Source organism: Mauremys mutica, chromosome 3 (genome assembly GCF_020497125.1).
Source record: "Mauremys mutica isolate MM-2020 ecotype Southern chromosome 3, ASM2049712v1, whole genome shotgun sequence".
Classification (NCBI taxonomy): domain Eukaryota; kingdom Metazoa; phylum Chordata; order Testudines; family Geoemydidae; genus Mauremys; species Mauremys mutica.
This window is the reverse complement of record NC_059074.1, coordinates 91,324,495-91,343,155: the sequence shown is the minus strand read 5'-3', so window position 1 is coordinate 91,343,155 and position 18,661 is coordinate 91,324,495. Positions and strand designations below refer to the sequence as shown.

The window sequence follows — 18,661 nt, the reverse complement described above, 5'->3', positions numbered from 1 at the left end:
TAGATGCTCTTCTCTGGACCCTCTCCAATTTCTCCACATCTTTCTTGAAATGCAGTGCCCAGAACTGGACACAATATTCCAGTTGAGGCCTAACCAGCGCAGAGTAGATCGGAAGAATGACTTCTCATGTCTTACATTAACAGGTGTGTTGTGAGCATCCCAGAATCATGTTTGCTTTTTTTGCAACAGCATCACACTGTTGACTCATATTTAGCTTGTGGTCCACTATAACCCCTAGATCCCTTTCTGCCGTACTCCTTCCTAGACAGTCTCTTCCCATTCTGTATGTGTGAAATTGATTGTTCCTTCCTAAGTGGAGCACTTTGCATTTGTCTTTATTAAACTTCATCCTGTTTACCTCTGACCATTTCTCCAATTTGTCCAGCTCATTTTGAATTATGACCCTATCCTCCAAAGCAGTTGCAATCCCTCCCAGTTTGGTATCATCTGCAAACTTGAGAAGAATACTTTCTATGCCAATATCTAAATAGTTGATGAAGATACTGAACAGAGCCGGTCCCAAAACAGACCCCTGCGGGACCCCACTTGTTATACCTTTTCAGCGGGAGTGGGAACCATTAATAACTACTCTCTGAGTACGGTTATCCAGCCAGTTATGCACCCACCTTATAGTAGCCCCATATAAGTTGTATTTGCCTAGTTTATTGATAAGAATATCATGCGAGACCGTATCAAATGCCTTACTAAAGTCTAGGTCTACCACATCCATTGCTTCTCCCTTATCCACAAGACTCGTTATCCTATCAAAGAAAGCTATCAGATTGGTTTGACATGATTTGTTCTTTACAAATCCATTCCGGCTATTCTCTATCACCTTACCACCTTCCAAGTGTTTGCAGATGATTTCCTTAATTACTTGCTCCATTATCTTCCCTGGCACAGAAGTTAAACTAACTGGTCTGTAGTTTCCTGGGTTGTTTTTATTTCCCTTTTTATAGATGGGCACTATATTTGCCCTTTTCCAGTCTTCTGGAATCTCTCTCATCTCCCATGATTTTCCAAAGATAATAGCTAGAGGCTCAGATACCTTCTCTATTAGCTCCTTAAGTGTTCTAGGATGCATTTCATCAGGCCCTGGTGACTTGCAGGCATCTAACTTTTCTAAGTGATTTTTAACTTGTTCTTTTTTCATTTTATCTTCCAAACCTACACCCTTCCCTTTAGCATTCACGGTGTTAGGCATTCTTTCAGAATTCTCGGTGAAGACCGAAACAAAGAAGTCATTGAGCATCTCTGCCATTTCCAAGTTTCCTGTTACTCTTTCTCCCTCCTCACTGAGCAGTGGGCCTACCCTGTCCTTGGTCTTCCTCTTGCTTCTAATGCATTGATAAAAAGTCGTCTTGTTTCCCTTTATTCCCATAGCTAGTTTGAGCTCATTTTGTGCCTTTGCCTTTCTAATCTTGCCCCTGCATTCCTGTGTTGTTTGCCTATATTCATCCTTTGTAATTTGTCCTAGTTTCCATTTTTTATGAGACTCCTTTTTATTTTTTAGATCATGCAAGATCTCGTGGTTAAGCCAAGCTCGTCTTTTGCCACATTTTCTATCTTTCCTACCCAGCGGAATAGCTTGCTTTTGGGCCCTTAATAGTGACCCTTTGAAATACTGCCAACTTTCCTCAGTTGTTTTTTCCCTCTCAGTCTTGATTCCCATGGGACCTTACCTATCAGCTCTCTGAGCTTACCAAAATCCGCCTTCCTGAAATCCATTGTCTCTATTTTGCTGTACTCCCTTCTACCCTTCCTTAGAATTGCGAACTCTATGATTTCATGATCACTTTCACCCAAGCTGCCTTCCACTTTCAAATTCTCAACAAGTTCCTCCCTATTTGTTAAAATCAAATCTAGAACAGCTTCCCCCCAGTAGCTTTTTCAACCCTCTGAAATAAAAAGTTATCTGCAATGCAGTCCAAGAACTTATTGGATAGTCTGTGCCCTGCTGTATTATTTTCCCAACATATATCTGGATAGTTGAAGTCCCCCATCACCACCAAATCTTGGGTTTTGGATGATTTTGTTAGTTTAAAAAAAGCCTCATCCACCTCTTCCACCTAGTTAGGTGGCCTGTAGTAGACTCCTAGCATGACATCACCCTTGTTTTTTACCCCTTTTAGCCTAACCCAGAGACTCTCAACACTTCCATCTCCTATGTCCATCTCCACCTCAGTCCAAGTGTGTACATTATTAATATATAAGGCAACACCACCTCCCTTTTCCCCTTGTCTGTCCTTCCTGAGCAAGCTGTACCCATCCATACTGACATTCCAATCATGTGTATTATCCCACCAAGTTTTGGTGATGCCAACAATGTCATAGTTGTATTTATTTATTAGCACTTCCAGTTCTTCCTGCTTATTACCCATACTTCTCGCATTTGTATATAGGCATCTAAGATACTGATTTGATCTTGCCTCCCAGTTTTGCCCTGACCCTCCTTTCTCTCTGCCATTATGACCCACACTCCCTCCTATTTCCAACCCATCTCCCAGGTCTCCATGTTCCCCACTTACCTGTGGGCTTTGCTCACCTGTCCCCGTCGAACCTAGTTTAAAGCCCTCCTCACTAGGTTAGCCAGTCTGTGTCCAAATAGGGTCTTTCCCCTCCTCGAAAGGTGAATGCCATCTCTGCCTAGCAGTCTTTCCTGGAATAGCATCCCATGGTCGAGGAAGCCAAAGCCCTCCTGGCGACACCATCTTCGCAGCCAGGCATTCACCTCCATGATGCACCTGTCTCTGCCTCGGCCCCTACCTTTGACAGGAAGGATCAAAGAGAATACCACCTGTGCTCCAAACTCCTTCACCCTTATTCCCAGAGCCCTATAGTCACTCTTGATCCGCTCAGTGTCACACCTCACAGTATCATTTGTGCCCACATGGATGAGTAGCATGGGGTAGTAGTCAGAGGGCTGGATAATCCTCGACAATGCCTCCGTAACGTCTGGGATACAGGCCCCCAGCAGGCAGCATACCTCCCGAGATGAAATGTCAGGGCGACAGATGGGCGCCTCCGTCCCCCTCAGCAGAGAGTCTCCGACCACCACTACCCTACTTTTCCTATTTGCAGTGGTGGCAGCAGACCTCCCAGCCTTAGGGGTACGAGGCTTCTCCTCCTCTGCTGTAGGGGTGATTCATTCTCTCCTGTATCAAGAAGAGCATAACAGTTACCTATTACCACGGTGGGAGGGTTTGGAGCAGGGGTAGAGCACTACCTGCTGCCAGAAGTAACCAGCTGCCAATGTCCACCCTGAGCCATCTCTTCCTCCACCAGTGGTGTGTCAGCAGTCCTGTGTACTGGGACAGCTACCTCGGCTGTCTCCACATGGACACTGTCCAGGAATTGCTCCTGGATTTGGATGCTCCTCAACCTAGCCACCTCCTCCTGTAGCTCTCCCACCTGCTGCCTGAGGGATTCCACCAGCAGGCACTTTTCACAATGGATGATCCCCCCAGCCTGGATATCAGTAAGTGGGAATTGCAAGTTACAGTACCTGCAAAACCACACCAGGATCTGGGTAGAAGCATCCATGCTCAGGCGCTCTGTCTGGCTACAGACGCAGGTGGAGGAGACTGAAGCAGTGCTGGCATAGGTGTTGCGGGTCTTCCTAACCATCATAGGCCTCCCTCTGGCAAACTCCCTCTCAAACTCCCCTGTCTGCGGCCCCCTGTCCGCTTCGCTTCCCTGGTCGCTCTGGGGACGGTAGTTATCACAGACCACTTTGCTGCCTTTATTTTTAAATAAAGGAATAATTGTGGCATCTTTGAAGTCTTGTGGCATCTCTTTACTGTCCCAGATATCAGTAAGGATCTTCTGGAGTGTTGTTACCACTTTTGGACCCGCAGATTTATATATTTATATATTTCTGCTGGTATTCCATCTCTGCCCGAGAACTTTCCTGAGCTCATCAAACTGATTGCCTTTTCTATTTCTTCAAGTGAGGGTGGTGAGTCAAGGTGGTGCTGAATAGGCTTTTGAAGTATCAGATTAATATCACTTGTTTCAGTTGAGAATGATCTGTTCAGTAGCTGGATGAAATGTTCAGCCCATCTCTGTTCCATGCCGTGTTTGTCTTTGATGATTGTCCTTCCATCAGCCATCATGAGCGAACCTGTGCCCACCTTTGAACGTCCATGGGCTGGCTTCAAGGAATCAAAGAACTTCTTTGTTTCATTTCTTTCTGCATATATTTGAATGTCTTCTGCTACCGTCTCCCACCATTTATCTTGTATCAAGCATAGTTGTCTTTGTGCCTTGCTTTGCAGGTGTTTAAATCTGTCTCTCTTTGAGGAGGACTGAATATCATTTTACCAGATTTGGAAAGCCTAATTTTTTTCTTTCAAGAGTACTGTGATTTCCTCATCATTTTCATCAAAGCAGTCACAGTAAGCCCTTTGCTTCCATTCAAGGATGTCAGTTTGTACCATAGAGGTTTTTGTACTGTCTCTCTAAATTCCTCCTATGAGACAGGGTTCTCACCAAAGTTGGTCTCTAGTGCACTGTGTAGTGTGTCTCAATAGGATGCATAATTTAGTTTAACGGTATCAGGGGACATCTTGATTGTTTTTGGGCGTTTCAGGCATGTGGGTACAATGTTAGATTCAGTATTGACCTAATCATTCTATGATCCATCCAACATTCTGCTCCACGCATGGCTCTGGTGATCCTGACATCCCTTATGTCACATTGTTGGACAATGATGGGCTCTATTAGATGCCATTGTTTGGATCTGGGGTGCATCCATGTAGTTTTATATTTGTCTTCCTGTCTGAAGATGGTATTTGTAATTGTCAGACTATGTTCTGCACACTTGCTTAGGAGTAGGAGACCATTTTAGTTCATTTTTCCAATGCCATTTTTCCCAATGACACCTTCCCAGTAGTTGTTATCATTACCTACTCTTGCATTGAAATCTCCTAGGATGATTAGCTTGTCACTTTGTGGTGTTGATTTGATGAGAGAGTCAAGATCAGAGTAGAACCATTCCTTAGCATCGTCAGGGCTTGATAAAGTGGGCGCATATGCACTGATGATGGTAGCAAATCATGACTTATTTAGTGGTAACCGAAGTATCATGAGTCTCCCGTTAATGCCTTTTGAAAAGTCTTCAAGACATTGCAATAGTTTGGTCTTACTGGCAATTCCCACTCCATGGATTCTATCTTTGTGTGGTTCTTTTCCCTTCCAAAAGAAGGTGTAACCCCCCAGCCAGTTCTGTAGTAATGCCCTCATCTGCCAATCTAATTTCACTGAGCGCTGCGATGTCAATGTCATACCAGGCTAGCTCTTTGGAAAGGAGAGCTGTTCGTCTTTCAAACTGAGAGGTATCATCTTTGTCTGTCATAGTCCTGATGTTCCAAGCAGCAATCTTTAGTGCATTTTTAGTTATCTTTGCTTTTCAACTGCATTGGGGAAAATCTGCCAGCTGTGGTAAACTGTCTGGATTTAATTTGGGCAGGCAACATTTGAGGCACCTTTTCTAGCCCCTTCTCTTACAAAGGGAGAGCAGTGCAATCCTAAAAATGGCTGCTCTGTCACCTGGGCGGTTGCCAAGCTCCCCTGCTGCCCTTGGGTCAGGGATGGGCGACCAATGTCCCAGGCCACCTGCATGCAGGCTTGAGGCTACAACTACCCAGTAATCATCTTCACCTGTCGCTTTGCCACTCCCCCATCACCACAGGACTTTTGAAGAGAGAGATGCATGAATGACGTGTGCGTGAAGTTGATTAAAAAGGGAGAGTCATTGCACTGGGACAATCCCATTCTCTTGTCTGCTGAAGCTTGGCCCAGTGGCACAAAGACTGTTACAACTGGAGGCTTCTTTAGCTGCAGTGGATAGCCATGACTTCTGTAGTGCCCCATCATGCCTTTTGCCTTCCATAATACGTTGCTGCGTAATACAGTACTAAGTATATGTCATCTGTCTAAGGGCTTTGCTACACAAGGAGTTATTTCAGAATAGTTAATCCTGATTAATTCTTCTTAATTAATTTGATGTGTGTACCCTCTTATTCTGAACGAGAGTACCTTATTCCAAATTAGCTTAATTCACATGGAGTTAATCTGAAATAGTTAATATACTTTAAATTCCTACCCTACCCTATAGTGGATTAATTTTCCTGTGTGGATAAACTCTAAACCAACTGTACATTTGTTTTATATGTGATCATGATACTTGAGATGGCTCCCATGGAACCAATTTAGGCCAGTTATAGAAAATGCCGTCTCTATGGGTGCTGCTTCCCCAAGAGCAAATCTGCAAATATCTACCCCTGCCAGTCTGCAGTCACCTACACAAATGGTCACTGAACATTTTTCTGCCCAAGGCAACATGCAGTCATTTGTATGATAGTCAGCCCCAAGGGACTGCCCATGATTGTTGCTTAACTGGGGAAGTTATAACAAAAACTCAGTATAATGGGCACATACTTTGTCAGTGCCAAGTGGTTAAGAGGTGCTTAACCAAGTGAAAAATAGGTGAAAAATTCTAAATTCTACAAAATTTGAAAAAAAGAGAAATTACAGTTAATATTTCCATTGTTGTCTTTTTGTTGAGTACAGTAACATATTCAGACTTCTTTTAAGCGGCGTCTTCTCTTAATTGGGATGATATGATGTCCAGTTTAAGAGGGCTCTGAGATGTGTGTATGTATACATCATATATACAAAAACAGAACTGTGTGGAGTGAGAAATGAAAAATATTTTTCAACAAATTAAGGATAACCAATAACTGAAGAAGTTAAAATATTTCTGATAGCATGTTCCCTATGTTGCATATTCTCTTTTATGCTTATTTCAGATTTTTAGTTTTATTAGAACTTTATTTTTTTCTTTTACTGTGTCACAAATATCTGCACTGTGGGACAGTTTCATCAGTAGTATGACCCTACTGACGTTAATGGAGTTATGTTATGGATTAATTTGACTCTGTATATGATCTGTCCTGTTCAGTGCTGCCAGTAACTAATGTATCTGCCACCAGTACCCACAGAGATGTGAGTAGCCTGTAGAAATCAAGTAATAGACAAAAATGCAGAAACAATTTCTAGGCACTGGAGAATGAATTAAACTAAAATTCTAAGATGAATGAGCATTTGCTACAAAAGAAGAAGGTACTTCAGATTACTATCATGTCTGCAGAGTACAATTTAACAATTACGGCAGGTTTTTGTTAGTAACTAGAAAAAAAGTGCTTTAGATGGAAATCGCCTGTGACAAGATTGCACAGCCTTTGCCTTGGAGGAAAAGAAATACAACAATTACTGATGTACTTTTCAATACCTATTCTCCTGGTTGTGTTTGATTTTTTTTCCCCCCCGCTGTTGGTTTAGTCTTTGGGATTTAAGTGTAAGCTTCTTTCCATCCCTGTCAAATCTTGATTAAATACATGTAGTGCAGTGGCATCTTCCAGTATGTACAGTTAAGAGGAACTGTTTAATTTTTAAGCAGGCATCAGTGCCTACAGTAAACTGTTTATTGAAATCATTCCTAAAGTAATTCTCAATAACAAAAAAAAAAGTTCATTTTTTTACAGTTACCTTATTTTTGTAAAGCTTTATCCAGCAAGACGTTGAAGTTGCTCAGCACCTCCCTGAATATGGCCCCTAGAGATAATTTAAGGTCCAGTTCTGTTTCCCTTGATGTCAGTGGCAAGATTCCCCTGACTTAATGAGAGCAGCTGCATGCTCATTGTATGAGTTCTGTGAGAGAAACTAAGGAGAGATACTCCTTTGCGGGGAAAGAAAGATAGGTCTTTGGTGTGCAGAATAATGGTTCTGCTGCAAACCAGACTGGCATGTAAACCAGAGCAACAGCATGTGATTCTTTGGATGGCACCTGCCTGTAATGAATGCATACTCTTTTTCTTGCTGTCTGCTAGGTTCAAAGGCTATCTGTTGGAAGCATCCCTCGTTCTATGGTGGTTGTCCTGGAAGATGACTTAGTGGACAGTTGCAAGTCAGGTGAGGACAATGGAGTGTTCCCGTGTAAAGTTATATATAGTTTGTTACAAACCTTTGTACCTTGGGTATTTTCAAGTTTATATTTCATTTGAAAGAAGGCATCTCCAGTAATGCTGTCAGTTTTAAGAGCTTGTCTGATGGGAAACACTCATGTGTCATTTTGTTATTGTGCTAAGTCAGTGTGTTAACATGGCAAATTAATTCTGTTGCAGAAAGACCATCCCCTTATGTGACATCAAAACATTTTGATAGAAAAACATTGCTATGCAATATTTCATGGGCTCCAGAAGTTATTTTGAGACCTGTGAATGTCAGGATACTGAATCTCCATTACTAAACTGGTACAGCCCCAAAGACCTTGAGACTGGTGACAGGACTAACAGTTTAGTGTCCCTTTGGTGGTTTGGGAAACCATGTATCATAGCTTCCTGTCAAAGAAGGATTGCAGGTAGAAACATCAGCTTAGTGTGCAGTGACCGTCAAAAAAGCAAACAAACCATTAGGATGTATGAAGAATGGGATAGAAAATAATATTCAGAATGTCATAAGTCCATTATATAAATGGATAGTATCCCCTCCCCAGCAATACTGTTTTCACTACTGATCACCCACTCTCAAATGATACAGAGGTCAAGGATTACCAAAGCCGCACTGGCCGCTGTTGTAGAAAAGAAACAAGACTAGATGGTATAATCCAATATAGCAGCTTCTATGTAATTGGCCAAGACTGATCCAATATTAGCAGCAAATAAGAATGAAGTGGGGAAAGGGAGAGCGCACAGAGGCACTGGTGTGGGAGAATGGGGGACCATGGAATGAGGACAAAACACAGACTCCCTGGGTTATAGGGAATAGGGGACAGTGGTATGGGGGGAGAGGGACATGGGGAACACACGAGTCCCTTGGCATGTGGTGGTTAGGAAATGGGAGGCACACAGAACTCTGGCGGGGAGAAGAATGGCGGACCCTGGTATGGAGGGGAGGCACACAGTGTGGCATGGGGGAGAGAATGGAGGACAATGGTATGGGAGAAGGAATGCACACACATTGCTGCTGGCATGGAGTAGGGGGTTGGAGGAAGTCCCTGAAATAGGGATGTGGGAGGGTGGCACACCTGGAGCTTATGTGGGGGAATGGAGGGAATGCATGGAGCCCCTGATGTGTCCAGTGCATTCAACCTACAGAAACAGCAAAGTGGTTGTACAGAGTTATGGCAACTTCTGAACAAAACAAATAGCATAATGCACAGAGTCCCACTTGTGATTTAGATGTCTGTATCAAAACAAAAGAGCAAGTGGAAGTTTTAGTATTTACAACAATAAAGGTTTTTGACTAATTGTATCTGCAAATCAAAAGGCATGACAAGAATACAAAAAAATAAATATTAAATTATTTAGTAAAACTATCAGATGAAATTTGGTCCAGTTTTAGGTTTAATAAGCCCCAGTGACAAGTTTCTATGAAAAATTGCAGCGTTTTTATGAATGCATGAAACCTGAAAGTGAAATTGTAAAAAAGTAACAAACCTTAGACTAAGTAGTCTTATTTTCATTGACTGAAATAGTAGAGATGAAACAAGTAAATAAAGAGCATTAATAGTAAAAGTAAATAATATACTTTTTAGATGTCACTGTTGCTTGTTAAATAGTTAAGGAATTTTTAAAGTAAGTTTTTTAACTTGATAGTTTTTCTTTATAACTCTTAAGACAGGTTATATTCATTTCTTTTGTTTGTTTTGGATTCACAATTTTTTAAAAAAATGATTACAAAATTTTAGTCCCAGCTTTTATTCATTGATATAAAAAAGGCTACATGATGTTGCCTATTTTAGAGATGCAGTAATTAGAGTAAATTCTTTTTTCTAGCAATATCTGCTCTACAAAGGCCTAAACTGCCCTATTATGTTTAATTTAGCTCTTAATTTATGTATCTGCATATATTGAGCAGGATGTTACGGTGACTAATTTTGTCCTTACTCATAGGTGATGACATCACAGTGTATGGAGTGGTAATGCAGAGATGGAAACCCTTCCACCAGGATGTGCGCTGTGACCTAGAGATTGTTTTGAAAGCCAATTACATTCAAGTGAACAATGAACAACTGACAGGGGTTATAGTTGATGAGGAGGTTCAGAAGGAATTTGAAGACTTCTGGGAAAAACATAAGCGTGATCCCTTAGCAGGTTTGTAGATGAAAGTGAAAACAGGAACGATGCTTGGATTTTTGCTGGAGACAACACTGAAAATTATATTATTGACAATGTTTTTCCTTCATTCCCTCATCCCGCACTCCTCCTTGGAAGCTATTGGCCCAGTTGTAGTGCACCTTCAGATACCATTCAGTTCAGGGGTGTTGTGCACTCAGCTCTCCTGCTGCTCAGGCCATGTCTCAGGCTGTCAGAGCTTGTCTCAGGCAAACAGGACAAACCTCCAAGAACTTCATTTTAAAACTGTGTATAGCATGTGTTTGTGTGCTTGTTTGTCTTGCCATGGCAGTTTAAGGAATAATTTCTTGCTAAACTAAAATTTCCAACAAAGGAATATAAAATTCTTACTTGAAACTAACTTAAAAAATAGGACACACTTAGAATCCACACCAAAACTGTACTTTCATGATTTTTCTTTTGAGCCTTATGCCACTGTAGTTTCCACAATGTTTTATGTAGCACTTAACAGGGAGTGAGCCTGAGTCAGAAATGGTAAGAGTATTAGAAAAAACACAATGCTGTTATGTGCAACAAGAAAAAAAACACAATAGGTCAGTTGCAGCACTGTGAAGCGATTGTTTGGGTCAGATCTGGTTTAGTCAGCATTGCTCTGTTGACTCTGCTAATAGCTTAAAAATATGGCTCTGTGTCTCTGTACCTAATACTTCTGTGAATCAAGATTTATTTATGTATTTATAACAAGTCACACACCTGCGTAATGTTAAAACCAATCTGTTTCTATAACACTTTTACATATTAAAAACAGCTTTAATTCTTAAACCACAGTTCTTCATACAAGGTCTGTCCTGCTGGCATCTTCATAAGAGAAGCAAGATATAAACTAGTCTTTGAAGGAAAACTTCATAGTCAAATAAATAAGCACACCAGGTGGCAAACACATTAGGCAATCATGTGCTGTCTTCTTCATGGCCACGTACACATTACCTCACAGGAATGCGAACTCTTTCATTAAATGTTATTTGTTCTCTCTAGTATTATGGAGTGTTTTTTGGTTGGTTGTTTTTGTTTTAAATTTGAGCAGCTATGGTTAACTGATGATCTGTATTGTATAAACTCTAACCAGCTACCAGATGTTTTATATGTTCTTCGTTTACACAGAGAGCCTGGTTTGCCATTGTATTACTTTGGATTTACATTGGGGTTATGCTGGCATAAAACTGGAGTAATGCAGTGGTGAATCATGCCCTGCATCTTAACCATGCTGCACAGCCCATAGGTATAGAATATCACATCTTACTCAAAGTAGGCCTCACCCTATCCTTAATATGCTTACCTTCTACCTTTGTAATGGTAAATCCATTAATCTAACACACCATGTCTTCACACACTTACTTCCAAGTATAAAACATCCATTTTAGGGATTCACAGCACTTCCTTTTCTTTAAGGTTGGTTGCTCAGCTCTGTGTGCTAACAGTGAAGGGTAATATATAGTCCCAGAATCCTGATCTCTGATGTGCTGCTAGTGTCAGTGCTTCAGAGGGCAGAATTAATTCTATTACATCTCTCTTCACTGCCAGCAAAATCAGATGAACAGATTGGAACATTTCAGTTCTTGAGAGAGTATATGGACAGGGAGGGAGAGACTGCATAGAAAAGATTGAGGAGATAGGAAAATTCAGTAAAATAAAAACAGAGGAGAAAGATGAGCCCGTTTTCTGCCTCATGTACAGTACAATATATCTTGGCATTAAACATTGGGTTTTTTTAAGTCAGTGGAGCTGTACCAAATTACACCAGCTGTGTATCTGGCTCTCTGGTTCCTATCTGCACACAATGTACTAGCATTCAAGAGGATAAACTGAGGGGCTATAAGAACTTGGCCTCTGTGGTTTCAACTGTGAACTAAAGTATTCAGTCTCAGGACTTCATACTGATGCCCAGCACCCAAGTATCTGAGTGCCTTCCACCTTAAACTGGCATAGCAAGGCCCTTATATTGATTTACATCAGCTGAGGATCTGTTCTGATGGCGTTTAGTCTTTAAAGTGAAGGATATTTGGGTCTAACAGCTGCTTTGGGGGTTTGCCTGCGGAGAGTGTGTTAACTTGCATCAGATTTGACTTTAATACAGTGCTGAATACTGCCTTTCACTTCTTTTCTAGGGAGGAATGAAATTTTGGCTAGCTTGTGTCCCCAGGTTTTTGGATTGTATCTCGTGAAGTTGGCTGTAGCCATGGTGCTTGCTGGGGGTGTACAAAGGGCTGATGCTGCAGGAACTCGAGTGAGAGGTTAGTATTCTTGTTTCTAACAGTACATTTCTTCCCTCCATACATACAAAAATTCAAAATGAATATTAGAGCAAATAAAGCTGTAGAAACATAATCGTTCTGAGTGAGAATGTTGTTTAATCAGCATTTGAGTTTCCTATTTTTAGTTTTACTTTTTTCATTTGTCCAAAATAACTTGCGTGATAGAAACCAGTTTTCAATGCCCCATTGAATAAAGTATTAAAAGCAATTGTTTTAGGTAAAACAGAGGCTCAGATTAAAAGTAATTTTATAAATGACATTTTAAAACGATTTTATAGTAGCACATCCCTAATGGTATTTGGCGTCAGAGTGGAATATTAATATTTCCATAGTGTGAATCTCTATCCTGTGTTGAAGGGAAAAAATAAGATTCCCCCCACTCTACTTCCTAATGCCAGATTTTTCCATCTGTGATTGTCAGCATGTTTCTCTTAAAACTGTTACTGTAAGCTATTTGCCTGGTGAGTCTCCTTCTGTTGTTATTAGATGGCAAATGTGCCAGGTGGTATGTAGGTCATAGACTATGTAGTCTTAAATAATGTGTGTATATACAAGTACGGAATATATGTTTTTAAAAAATGCTATAACAGCCAAATCAAGTCATGTAGATCCTTAAAGTGAAGTCATTTTGTTTATATTGTTTATATAAGTTATTTAAATCATTTTAGAACTCTTTGATGAGGTACTTAATAACCAAAATATTTACTTTTGTAATTGCTTTGTATTTGGAAATTATTAAACTTCATGATTATTCGACTTATAACAAAATATTTTCAATTATTATCTAATAAGAAAAAAGGCTGACTTTATTGCTTATTTGTACAATAATTAAAGTACACCTCTACCTTGATATAACGCTGTCCTTGGGAGCCAAAAAATCTTACCGCGTTATAGGTGAAACCGTGTTATATTGAACTTGCTTTGATCCACCAGAGTGCGCAGCCCCACCCCGGAGCACTGCTTTACTGCGTTATATCCAAATTCGTGTTATATCGGATGGTGTTATATCGAGGTAGCGGTGAAGTTAAATATTGGGATCATAACAAAGCTGTGGTTCCGATTCCCTTCATTACTCAAGGTGGGAGTGAAAAATTTACCATAGCTGGCATCTGCAAAACAAGTCTATTAAAATATGAAAACAAGTAACTGGACCCTATAAGACCCTATAAGGCTGGCTATGTGATTATTTTAAAGAATCTTTTATGATGAGAATTGAGTTTGAACGTTGCAATATGGTTAGGTACTACTTTTGAATTATACAGTTTTATCACATCTGAGTGATGTTAGATATGACAATATTACACCTGAATTATTTATTGTATCATATGTTAAGAGGTAAATTTTATATGAAGAATTACATTTATTATTTTAGTTAAAAACTCTCTTTCTTGTCTGTCTTTATAAATGTAGTAGTCAGTATGCCACCCAGGCAATCTCAAGCTTTGTGTATTTATTTTTTCCAAAGGTGAATCACATCTTCTGTTGGTTGGAGATCCTGGCACAGGAAAATCTCAGTTTCTCAAATATGCGGTAAAGATTACACCACGATCTGTGCTTACTGCAGGAATTGGATCTACAAGTGCAGGTATCTGATGTTCCAGGCTGGCCAAGCAGGGTGTGCTCTTAATTTTTATTACAGTTTATCTGGGAGTCTCCATCTAAGCAGAGAAGGGTTTTATGTTTGAGCAGTGATATAAGCTACTCTTGATTGTATTAATATAGTCTCTAGAAAAAATTGCCATGGAACTGGACAAGTGAGGGCTGGGATGGCTCCCTATAGATCATTGGGAATACATCAGCCCTGTAGCCATTTCTCCTGTGGTGGGGACAAACTTGCTTCACCCAGCCCCTCTAGTGGGATGGTGTGGTAGGATCTCTGTCAGGGGATTCTCATGGAGCCTCCCCCAAAGGATCATCCTACTGTTGTTGCTTTTTTGTTGTCCTCCCCCTCCCCCCGCAGAAAATTATTCGGGCCTATATATTTTTCTTTTTCTGGCTTTTTTGATTCTTCCAGAATGAGTACACACTGTGTGGCTGTTACATGCAGAAGGATCATTCTCTTTCTGCTTAACAGAGACTCCTCCTCTTTTCTCTTCCTCTCCATATTTTGGGTGGGTGGCAGGTTGAGAGTCAGTTCTCTGCTGTAAGGCAGTGCCTTGAGCAGCTGAAGCCTTATCTCGACTCTGATCCATAAAGAAACATCTGAAGAGAAAATTTTTCCCCCTTAGTATGCCCCAGATGGCAGCAAATGCCAGGGGTTGTTAAGAATTCTTCCTGAGGGACAGTACAAAGCCTCACTTCCTTCTCCCACCCTTGCAAATTACACAGTTTGAACAAAGTGCTGTACAATCAATATATGCAGGAATCTGTATATACCTCAGGAGTAAAGGACAAAGGATTTCAACTAGTGCATTTAATAGAAATGTGTTTCTCAGACAGTGTTGCTCTTCTTCCATTTCTATGACAGGGAAACAGCATTGTGTTTAAATGGGAAGAACAAAAGAATATCTTTTCCTAGTCCCTTAGCCCTGTTCATCATGTGTGTACAACCTATATACAGAGGATTTGTCATTAAATACTATTACTCCTGACTTTAAAATCAAAATGTTTGCAAGCCTTTCTACAGGAAGCTACAAGCATGTTCATGCTTAGGATCACCTTGAATACATCCATCAATAATAGGAACAGAACAAGCTGTACTTTGGGCTTGTTCATGTTTCCTCAGGGGACTGGTGTCTCACAGATAGTGACCTGGACTAAAAACCTTGTAATCATTTCTTACATTATTGCACCCTCCTTCGGCAGTAATGATTAAGTCTGCGATTTAGTCACAGAATCCATGACTTCCAAAGACCTCTGTGACTTCAGCCAGCACCAGCTGGGAGCTGCAGGGTTCCCGCCAGGCAGACCCCCACAGCTCCTGGCCTCTGCTGGTGGCAGGGGGGACCCCCAGAGCTCCGGGCGGCAAGGGAACCCCTGCAGCTCAGAGCTGCCAGTGGAGGGGGGCCTTGGAGCTCTGAGCCCTCAGAGGTGGTGGGGGCCCCTGAAGCTCCCAGCCCGCCCGCATCTGCCCAGACTCCCCATTTTGCAATGGATATTTTTAGTAAAAGTGAGGGACAGGTCACGGGTTTCTGTGAATTTTTCATTATTGCCTGTGACCTGTCCATGACTTTTACTAAAAATATCCGTGACAAAATCTTAGCCTTAGTAATGATCTCCCTCAGCCAGCCAAGTTCTTGTACCTCTGCTTTGCCTTGATCTTCCAGAGCTCTCACTTTCATTTCCTGCTCCACGTAAGATGGCTTCCCTGAACACATGATCACCAAGGATGGCTGGAGCTGGGAGTCACTTTAGCATAAATGGGGAAACCACACTTGTGATGCAACAGAACAAGCTGTCCTGGTGTGTAGCGATGGAGCTCTCTGTGGGTTTCCAGCTCATTTCTTGCAGGGGGGGGTCTCCAAAATCCTAAAATTGCTTTTAGCTCTACATCAGTGAGGCTTTTAAAAAGAAAGGAAACCCCATGCTCCCCAAATTCCACTGCAGGTACATCACTTTTCCAACTTTAAACTCTTATGGTAAGGCCCATTACCATAAGAGATAATGAGGCTCACATCTGGCTGGCTGTGCAAATTACATCTACATTCACTTCAAAATCCCTTTACACTGCCAGTGTGGTGTAAAGGCGCCTTAGTGTAATTGAGAATAAGACTCTTGTAACACTGCTGAATAATAAAATTACTGAATAAAGTTCCTTCAAACTTTCTTTGGATCTTAGAAGCAATTTATTTAGAAAAATATTATCCTAAAAGCAATTTATTTAAAAAAAAAAACACATTTATTGAGCTGTCCAAGTGTAACTTCCAAATGGAATGTATGAGGTAAAACTTTGTTTTGCTGTTGGAATTTTATGTTCAAGTAGCTCAACTGATTTTGCTGGAACTTGTTAGGAAAAAAATCACCTTTGTAATAAGATCAAGCATTAAAAATGTAGTTCCTAAAGGACATATTTGAGAGACGTGTATGGTTAAACTGAGGGAGTGTAAAACTGAAATTGGTACTTTCCTTAACCATAATATATGATATGATAATTAAGCAATGTGCAGCCAATATTTTAAAAATGGGTCTCCTCAAAAAAACTTGCCCTCTTTGCCTTGGGTAGTATGAGCACTGAGAGAGCCTCTATCCATTGCCATATTGTTTAGTGCCACTAGGGATGTCTCTGCACTATGCCTTGGCCTTGAAAATCACTTGCGAAGAATCCATGATGTTAGCAAGTGCTACGTGATGTTGGAGTTTGGGTTCTGAATGATTTTGCCTAAGAGTGTGAGGTTGGAGGGGTGACCTGTGTCACATGTTCGTATCTGGATGATCAGACAGTCTATTGCATTGTTCAGGAAGAAAGGAAAAGTTACTTCTCTGAAGATTTTGATAAGCTGTTAGTAGTGGACATAATTTCTCTTCTGTGACTTTTACCATGAATTTGTTTCGCATATGGTGTTCCACTATTTGTAATGGATACTAGCATGTGATGGGGCCAAATTCTGTCAGGGCAGCAGGGTGATTAATGCCATCCAGTCCATCTTCAAATGTATGGCCTCAGTAAGTTCCTCTTAAATACAGTTGATCTTTTCTGCAAGTTAGGATAGGAGCTTTTCAGAGCACTCAGTGCTTGGGTCCAGCCTCTGGATGATGCAATCTGGGATGATTAGCTAGGTGGAATAGTTCTGCTGCCATTTTATTGTAGCTGTGATGGTGGTAGACCCAGTTATTTAGTTTGTTTAAAGGGACAAAATGCAGTTAGGCATTGAACTCTTACAATCTTTCAGTTCAAATGGGGCACCTAATTGTCTGTTGTACATTTGAAAATCTGAAGGGTTGTTGTTGTTGTTGTTGTGTGTACACTGAGGAAATATTCGGATTTGGATCAGTTTATTCACTCGATGCACTTCCTGCCTTAGGTGGAAATTTGATCAAAAGTGTTTGTGTTTAAAAATGAAGACAATCTCACAAATGTCCTGAAACAATAGAAATTCTTACTAGTTAGGGCACATGCATCCTTACTAAACAATGTCAGAGGATAAGAGAAAATGCTCCCTATTTTCTTTTAAGTAATCAATCATCATGGGTTTTACCTTCCTTTAAAAGAAATAAGTTTTGGAACCTAACAGGTTCACAGTGTCAATGGTTATTGCTAAATACTGAACTATGTTCTTACCAGGCTGATTACAAATGTTATATCAGCTATCCGTGTGCAAAATCTATCCACCCTTTTGCCTTGACTCACATAATAAGATTAATGAGAGGATTTGGAAGAATAGCTACATTGTTAGTCTTATAATTATTAAATGTCTCAAATCTGTGCAATTGGTCTTTATCTTCAAGGATGGTAACAGAATACTTTATGGTAAGATCTTCAGGTCAGGTACTGTGTGCGCGCGTGTGTACAGTGGTATCACAGTGGAGCCTCAATCTTAATTTGTGCCTGTGGGTACTACTATAATACAAAAATAATAAAATTGTGTATTGAAATGTCTTAAACCCAAAATGTTTTATGAAGCTACGGTAGGATGAAGCACTTCAACCTCTTATTAACTATCTAAACCGACTACATGAATAAAGAGGCTTTTAAAAAAGTAAGTGTACCAGGCCATGATTGTACATCATAATCCTATAGGGAGCAATTTTTTTTCTTACTAAGTATTCATGCTATTCCTTTTGAAGTTTAAATTTTGTAACTGCTTGAAACCTTTCAACCAATTGTGCAAGCTATTAGCATGGTTGAAAGAGAGTTCTTTGCTGCGCCCACCTACTACAAATGAAACATTGTTCTTAACAGACTATGTAAAATGACTTAATAGCAGCAGGAGGCAATAAAAAAAAGTCACATCCTAAAATCCCAGATAGCAGATGGTAGAGCTCAAATTGCATGCTTTAAGTAACGAGTATGTGCCTTGAAAGGCATAGACGTTTGCACCTAAAATTATACTGTGCTGTCTGTTTTCACAGTAGAGGACATTTTAGGATTATTTTGTAGAGATCACTTTTTTCCCCCTTTCTTTGCATTTTATCAAAAGACAGCTTTGTTCTTAACCTATTATTAAAGGGCAATGAAATTGTATTCAGCATTATTAATATTAGGGATGAGCCCAAGTCATCACTATTCCATCTGTGCTTAAACATTTTTAACTTTCTGTTCTTTAGGTTTTT

The 18,661-nt window shown here is 40.5% G+C and overlaps 1 protein-coding gene across 4 annotated transcripts in view; it reads left to right on the top strand.

Annotated features, from left to right (window-relative positions):
* The window catches only part of MCM9 (minichromosome maintenance 9 homologous recombination repair factor), a 74,949-nt gene that overhangs the window by 15,811 nt on the left and 40,477 nt on the right, over positions 1-18,661 (top strand). For 3 of the 4 annotated variants that reach the window (XM_045010548.1, XM_045010550.1, XM_045010551.1), the window contains exons 4-7: positions 7,893-7,974; positions 9,957-10,157; positions 12,305-12,430; positions 13,917-14,036. In XM_045010548.1, coding sequence (XP_044866483.1) covers positions 7,893-7,974; positions 9,957-10,157; positions 12,305-12,430; positions 13,917-14,036 — 529 coding nt within the window. Of the gene's footprint in view, positions 1-7,892; positions 7,975-9,956; positions 10,158-12,304; positions 12,431-13,916; positions 18,071-18,661 lie in introns of those variants that run through there. The other variant, XM_045010552.1, reaches the window with a different exon arrangement.